Source organism: Charadrius vociferus, unplaced genomic scaffold (assembly GCF_000708025.1).
Source record: "Charadrius vociferus isolate BGI_N301 unplaced genomic scaffold, ASM70802v2 scaffold2161, whole genome shotgun sequence".
NCBI lineage: Eukaryota > Metazoa > Chordata > Aves > Charadriiformes > Charadriidae > Charadrius > Charadrius vociferus.
In genome coordinates this window covers 9,516-17,163 of record NW_009646883.1, presented here as the reverse complement: position 1 = coordinate 17,163, position 7,648 = coordinate 9,516, and the positions used below count along the sequence as shown (strand labels likewise).

At 57.9% G+C, this 7,648-nt stretch overlaps 2 protein-coding genes across 2 annotated transcripts in view; both read right to left on the bottom strand.

Moving 5' to 3' along the window:
* Positions 1-3,928, bottom strand: part of FAM76A (family with sequence similarity 76, member A) — an 18,245-nt gene extending 14,317 nt beyond the window's left edge. The window contains exons 1-2 of the mRNA XM_009894441.1: positions 3,865-3,928; positions 3,722-3,774 (exon numbers count right to left, since the gene is read on the bottom strand). Coding sequence (XP_009892743.1) covers positions 3,722-3,774; positions 3,865-3,928 — 117 coding nt within the window. The remainder of the gene's footprint in view (positions 1-3,721; positions 3,775-3,864) is intronic.
* The window catches only part of LOC104294789, a 10,111-nt gene continuing 6,390 nt past the window's right edge, over positions 3,928-7,648 (bottom strand). The window contains exons 8-12 of the mRNA XM_009894440.1: positions 7,608-7,646; positions 7,386-7,477; positions 7,141-7,302; positions 6,359-6,492; positions 3,928-4,150 (exon numbers count right to left, since the gene is read on the bottom strand). Of these exons, the coding sequence (XP_009892742.1) occupies positions 3,928-4,150; positions 6,359-6,492; positions 7,141-7,302; positions 7,386-7,477; positions 7,608-7,646 (650 nt within the window). The remainder of the gene's footprint in view (positions 4,151-6,358; positions 6,493-7,140; positions 7,303-7,385; positions 7,478-7,607; positions 7,647-7,648) is intronic.

Below are 7,648 nucleotides of genomic sequence, written 5' to 3'. Positions count from 1 at the left end.
GGTGCCTCCTCCTCCCCCCGCCCTGCCCCTCCGCGGGCGTTGGGGAAGCGTTGACGTCACGCGCGGAGCGCTGCGCGGTGATGCAACCGCCCTCTCCGCCCCCTCCGCGTGACGCATCCCCGGGGGCGCGCGCGGCGCTGGGGAGGTCGCGCGAGATCGCGCAGGGGTTGGAGGTGGGAGAGGAGAGAGCCGTCCCACAAGGCCTTGCGGGAGGGAACCCGGAAGTGGGGCAGGGCCGGGGGAGAGGAAGGGGCTGACTCGGGCTGGGGCCGAGCTGGGCCGGGCTTGAGGGAAGGGAAAGGAAGGGGGAAAGGGCTGAGTTGGGCTGGGGTTGAGGGAGGGGGCCGGGCTGGGCCTGGCTTGGGCCGAGGGAAGGGGCTGAGCCGGACCAGGGTTGAGGAAAGGGGCCGAGCTGAGCCAGGCCTGGGGAAGGGAAAGGACTTAGCTGGGCCAGTGTTGAGGGAAAGGGCTGAACTGGGCCAGGCCTGGGGAAGGGAAGGGGTTGAGCTGGGCCAGGTCTGGGGTAAGTGAAGGGGCTGAGCTGGGGCAAGTGAAGGGGCAGAGCTGGGCCAGGCCTGGGGTAAGTGAAGGGGCTGAGCTGGGCCAGGGCTGGGGCGAGGGAAGGGGCAGAGCTGGGCCAGGGCTGGAGCGAGGGCAGGGGCAGAGCTGGGCCAGGCCGAGGCTGGGGGAGGGGTGATGGAGGAGGGTGGCACCCATGTGAAGATCTGTAGGTGGTGTGTGTTAGGGGAGGACAGGGTGAGGGGGACATACAGGCCCGGAGGAGGAGGAAGATGGGCTAGATTAGGGCAGGGTGAGGGGGCCAGGGAGGTGAGGAGCTGCTGGAGGGAGGGGTAGGCCTCTGCAGAGGTGGGTGAAGGAGAGTCGGGCCCGGAGGAAAGAAGGGAGCAGAATACTGTGGGGAGGAGTGGGTGTTTCCACTTTCAGAGTGGACCTGGCGGGGGGGAGCAGAGCCACATGGGTGGGCTGGAAAGATTGGAGGCAGAGCCGGGGCAGAGGGAAAACTGTGTCTCAAAGGTTTTTTTTGAATTGGAGGAAAAGGAAGGGAGAAGCAGGTAGGAGGTAGTGTCTGCAGCGAAAGGAAAACCTTCTCGTGAACTTGTTTCCCTCTTTGCTCCGACTCCGGCAGCTGCCGGCCCGCTGCTAGGGCAGCTGCTCATCTGCAAGTCCCAAGCACAGCCAAGACTGTGATTTGCATGGGTGGATCTGCCTCGGGTTTGGGGCAGGGTCAGCACTGCAAATTGCAGCTGGCTTGTGTTTACACCTCAGCTTGGGTGCTGGAGTTGGCGGCGCCAGACGCTGGGGAGATTTTCCCCGTTTCGTTTCAGGTATGCGGTTGGACTCCAGTCGCTGCAGCAAGGGCAAATTGTACACTGCACACACACTCAATAATTGCTCATTTTTTTTCATTAAGTAGTTGTCTTTTTTTTTTTTTTTTTTTTTTACTATGTGACACAGAACAGGTGCTGTGAGCTTGCATCTGTGCTGCCTACCCGAACAAATGGGGGAATTAAAGCATTTTGGAGTTAAAAGGTCACACTGTGGATCCAAGATCAAGTGAACAAAAGGCAGTAACTACTCAGGGTTGTGCTAATAAACCCACAGCAGTGTGATCGTGTCCCTTTTGTGCCTGTGTTGCCTGACATTCTTACACCCTTCTCTCCCTCAGACCATCAGGGATGCCTTGAAATCTTTGGGAAACTTCTTTCCCCATTTTTTTTTTTTAAAGAAAAAAAAAAACAAAACAACAGATGACAGAGTATTCCCAGTCTGAGCTTGTGCAAGTGGTGAAGCTGAAATATGAGATGCTCACTGCAGCGCTCAGTCTTTCCCAAGAAGGACCGGGGGAGTGTCTTGGGTTTTTAGTAAGGCTGCGTGGGTGTGCATATTAAACTGAAATTCTGCTGTGCTTGGCTACCTCGGGGACTAGTTATAATCACCGGGCAAATATGCTGTGTGTAGGAGAAATACTTAATTTCATGAAATTCGTTGCATTGTGCTGGATGCTAGATTGTGATTGGGAAATATCAGTCGGTGAAAGCAGAAGGCAGAGCTTGGCAGAGGCGGCGGATGGCTTTAAACAAAACCCTCCTCGCTGCTTTGGGGCCGCGATGCTCCGAGGAGAGGTTCTGGGAGAAATCAGGCGGAGGTGGAGGGCTGGGGCTGCCCGGCTTTTCTGGGGTTTGACAGCGCACCTGGAAAACGTAAACGCCGCCAGCGATTTGTTACAAGAAATAAAACCGCCTAAAAAGTCATGGGGGGGGTGGGGTGGGGTGGTGGTGGTGGTGGTGCAAATCTCTTGAGCTGAAGGAAAAGGAATGATTTCGTTTGAGAACGTGAACGACAAACCTGCCAGAGCAGTCACAGTCGCCAAGGGAAAAACATTTGGCTAAGAGCGTTTGTAAAGCCGCTACCGAAGGAAGTGTAATAAGAAACGTTTAAAAAGCCACTGCCTCAGTGATTTTCCAGGATAGCCTCGCTAGCAGCAAAGCAGTTTATAGCTTTGCAGAGCTTGGAAAACCGTTCAGATCATGCTGGATGCAGCCATTTGTACCCCAGAAAAGCTCCAGTTACGGTATTAGACAGCAAAAGTGGGATGGCCTCCCCCTGGATCATACTCTTTGCCGTCCTAAAACCTCAGGGCTCTGCAACACATGTCTTTTTCCTCTGTGAACCGCCCGGCTCTGTCCTGACCCGTCTCCGGAGACCCAGACCCCCTTCCCCAGGGTGTCGCAGTGGTGTTGGGAGCTCATGATCAGCCCCTCTGGGTCATCTGGAACGTTTGGAAGCCAAGAAGTTGCCAAAGCAAGTTTGATTCAGCTGCTGTTCTTTGACACCGTCTGTGGTTCTCTGTAAATCACTAACAGATAATATTTTCATATTCTGGCTCTCTCCATGTCCCCTGCTTTCTGAATAATTACCTTGTTTTGTGTGAGCCGTAAGAGGTTTTCACAGATAATTCATCCAGCGCTGAAAGGCAGCCAGTTTTGGGGCTGGAGCACATTTTCTGGCCACCTGGCATTGCTGCACAGAGGTCTGCGCTGGAGCGCAGCTGCCTCCGGAGGGAAGCGCCGTATCCAGGACAGCCGAGGGCAGGGTGGAAAAAAAAAAACAACCCAACAACCAACCCCAAACGCAGCTGAAATCCCAGCCGCCCTTCCTCGGAGAATAATTGAGCTTGGCAAACTCAGCCCACCCTGAATTTCGGGATGTGTGGACAGATTGATCCCGCCGATCTGGATGCTTTCACCCACAGAAAGGCCGTTTCACTGGAAACAAAAACACCTCTCGGGAGCTGTTTGCGGCGTTGTGCGCTGTCTCGGCTCGCTCCCCGTGTCCTGGCCGGCGCAGGGCCCTGCGAGAGGGGGTGGGTCGGAGCCCAGCGTAGAGCCGGGATCGCCCCAAAGTTCCCATCCCCATCCCAGGGGATGAATTGCCCCGGGGCAAGCAGGAGGAGCGATGGTCACTCTGCCAACTTATCTCAGCCGCTCCCAGAACCAGGCCACCAAAGATGTTGGGTAGTTGCTGAGCGCCACTGGTCCTCAATGAGACGACGTCAGCAGCTCTGGTCTACAGCCTCCATCGCCCTGAAGGAGAACGCCATGTCCTCATCGTTCATACGGGCCGGGAGGGGCATCAGCATCTCCATCTTCACCATAGACAGGGATGTTGTTGAGGGGAACCTCAACAGTCACCTCCTCACCTGGGAGGCCGTGACTTTGACAACCATTTGGTGAGCGTCTTCGTGGATGAATTCTTAAAGAAGCATCAAGAGAGCATCAGGCGGGGCGGATGAGCTGTTTGGAGGCCCAGGAAAGCCTACGAGGTGGCCAAAGGGACTCTCACCTCCAGCATGAAAGCCACCATCAGCTTGGACTGCCTCTAAAGGGATCCATTTGCAGGCAGCCATTACCTGTGCCCAGTTACAAGCACCTGAGCACCAACTTCTTGGTGGGCAGATGCCAAGAAGGGGTGGCTGAACAAGGAGGAGACCCTGAAGGTGAGAGAGGGCCACGAGAAATACCGAGTAGAGGACAGGGCGCAGGACTGGAAGCTGGCCACCAAGGACTGCCTCCAGTCCTGTGCTTTCAGAGTGGAGCTGACCTCTGGAGACATCTTGAACTGCGTCACCCTGCAGACCAAGAAGGAGATGGTATTCTCAAGGGGTCATATGGGAGGTAGGTGCCAAATCTTGGCTTTCACTCTCCGGGAAGTGCTCTCACTGCCCATAAAGCACCAACCTCAGCTGATATTTCACCATCTCGGTATCAGATTTGGGGAGTTTCCCACCTAACCCAGCGTTTCCAGCTTGCCAGCTCTGCAGGACACGTGCCTCTTCCACAGGAAACCTTAAATGCGCGCCTTTAGGCCAGCTTTGCTTTCAATAAAACACCGGGTCCAGGGTGGTTGTTCTTTGCTGCGCTCGGCAAAACCTGAAGCGACTCGGAGGTTCGGGTGTCGAGGGAAGTCTGGAGGTCGCAGCTCAGCCGGGCTGGGAGCCAGAACCCAGGGCTGGCTCTGGGAACCGCAAACCTCTCCTCAGGTACGTCCTTTCGTATTTTCTCCTTTTTCAAACAGAATAAATAGATTATTTTTTTTTTAATTTCTTTTTTTTTTTTTTAATTTCCCAGCCATCCTTAACTACCCACGCTCAGAACTGCTCTCCCTAATGCCACGAATGCAAAATTTCAGCCTCCTGCTAAATGCATCCTGGGGGTGCGAAACCTCCAGCTCTCCGAGCCACCTGCGTGTTCGGCAGCAAATTCAGAACATCACCTATCCAAAGGCAGCCTGAAAGTCACGGTTCCCTGAAAGTCAAAGCATGTTTTATTGACTGCAGTCAAGAGAATCAAAGATCTGGAGACCTGGACTCCCACAGAATAAACCCCATTATTCCTGCGCGGTGATGGTTTCTCTCCCAGACGCGAATTCGAGTCAGCGCCCCTGCTGAGAATGATTAAAGACCACTTCAGAAATCAGTGCGGCAAATTGTAAAATAAGCAGGTGAACAAAGCGAAAGAAAACAAGAAAATATTATGACCTGCCACCCTCAAGCGGGAGCAATCACGTCGCCTGGAAGGAAGCGCTGCTCCTTGGGTGCTCGCGGCGAGGAAAGACGGCGGCTGAGCCCCGCCGTTTGCTACCCAAAAATAGGGGTGTAGCCATGGCGGGACATCACTTCTCAGCTGCCAGAAACCCATTTTGGGGGAAGATGCAGCCTGCGCACACGCTGATATGAGCCAGGGCTGAGTTTTTCCCCCTTTTGTAGGCTCCTCGCCCCACCTGCCTGGCTGTTAATTGGGCAAATTGGGAAGGCAGAGCTTGGCAGTGCCAACAGCTCCCGCCTGGGAGCTCTGGGCTGTCCACCCGTGCTGCCTGCCCGGCTCCATCCCTGGGGTGGAGGTGAGCAGGGCACCAGAGTCCCCAGAATGAACCTTCACACCGTGCTGGTATCCAGCCTGGACACCCCAAGAGCAGCACTGACCCCGCCAAACCCTCGGCTCTCCGTCGGGATTCCCCGTGACTGTGTAGGTTTGGGGTAAAGCGCTGGAACAAGGGGAGATGAGAGGAGCACGACAGCTCTGAGCCCGGCTGCTCCCCAGGAGGTTGGGCAAAAACCCCCGGAAACGTCCTGGGTGAAACGAACTTGGGGTCCATTTGGGCTCCCTCCATCCTGGCGGCAGCAGTGTGGAAACCCCCAGAAGCTCTGCGTTCCCCCCAGACGGGTGGAGAAACTGAGTCACCAAGCACTGACCCGTGTAGGAGCCTGGAGGGAGGCTGAGGAGAGGACCCAGATGTCCCAAGAGATGCTGGGCGCTGGGGACCACTCTCTCTGGCAGGGGCAGCTCCCTTGTCCCCGGTGTGATGCCGAGTGCCGGCATGGGGCAGAGTCCGGTTGGGAACAGGAGAGCTCTGAGCCCAGAGAGTGGATTCGGGCTCCCTCCCGCTGCTGGGGAAGGGGGTTCCAGCACTTCTGGGGGTGGCATTGAAAACTCGGGGGTTAGGACACAGTTACCCAAAGAGGGGTGAGCCTGGGCTGAGCACTGGGTGAAACTCATCACACAGAGGGCTGCAGAAGGTAGAAATGGCAAAGGCTGTGCTTGCTGGGGGACTGGCTGGGGAGGCAGAAGACACCTCAACATGGCGGACAGGATCACTTCTACAGGCTTTTATTGCCAAAACGGTAAAATTCCTCTCCGGAGGGTTGGGAGCATCCTCCAACCTCCCAGCGGAGCTGCCCCCCTCTGCCCCACAACCATCTCCCAGGGCCCCGCATCCCTCTGCCAGCCCCTCATCCACCTGGAGCCGCCCAGGGGGACATGGAGGGGACAGGGCGCACATGGGGCTGTGTCCCATCAGGCCAGGATGGGTGTAGATGGCAGCTTTGACGGCCGTGATGTTCCCCGAGGTGACGTTGACGTAGCCCGTGATCTTGGCCAGCATCTCAGACTGGTTGTAGTGGCACAAACCGTTCTGCGACACCCAGGAGGGAGGGAGACACACGCACTACATCATCCGGAGCCCCCCGGGTCCCCTCGCTGGTGTCCTGCCCACCGTGGCTGTCCCCGTGCGACTCTGCTCTGATGCAGGGAGTGATCTGGGACTCGGGCTCTGACAGCATCCCGGCTCTGGTCCCTCTGTCCTCCCTTGCCCACCGCGGTGGGGATGTTTTCCTGGTTGCTGCAGGGATACAGCGTTGCCCGCACGCGGGGCGGGGAGCTGGCTCTGCACCCAAAGCCCTGGGGGGGGCTGTTGCCTGCGTCTTGCGGTCACGTCCCTGTCCCCGGGGCAGCCCTGCTCCATCCCTGCACCCCAGGGGACGGAGGGACCCGTGGCACCACCCATGGGTGGAGGAGCCCTTGTCCCTGTTTTGCAAGAGGAGAAACTGAGGCACGCGGTGATGAAACCGCCCGGCGGAGCCCTGGGGCTCGGCTTGGCACCGCGCTTCGAACCACGGGGAACCTGGTGCCTTGGGAAGGAGGTGACGTCCCCATCTCCGGAGCCTCTTAGCACCTCCGATCGATCCTGATCACCCCACCGTGGCTTTAAAACCAGGCCCGGGGAGCACATCCCAAGACCTGGGGGACCCCGGCAGGGACACGGGGCCACCCCTTTCCTTACCTGTCCCTTGTAGGTGCCGTAGGACTCGGTGCTGGCGATGCCGCCGTGTTTCTTGATCCACTCGTAGGCTCGCCACTCCTCGCCCCCATCGCAGGCGTAGTTCCCGAAGCCCCAGGAGCAGTCGATGAGGACTTGTTGGGACAGGGGGGTCAGCACGCCGGTCTGCGGGGGGGGGACGGACACGCTGTAGGGATGGGGACGGGCACCATCCAGGTCATCCCTACGGCGCACGGCCCCGCTCTCACCTTGAGGAAGAGGGCACCCTCCATCGCGCCCGTCGTGGCGAAGCTCCAGCAGGACCCGCAGACAGCCTGGTCCTTCACGGGGGTGACGGCGCCTGGGGGACAGCGGGATGGGGACACGTTTAACAGAGCAGCGGAGGATGTCGGCCGTCCCCAAGCAAACCCCGGGGTGCCCATCCTGCACCCTCCGGGCTTGCGTGCCGGTGCCACCGGCTCCCTCCTCACCATACAGCCGCCAGTCGAGGCTCTCGGGCCGGGTGAGGCCT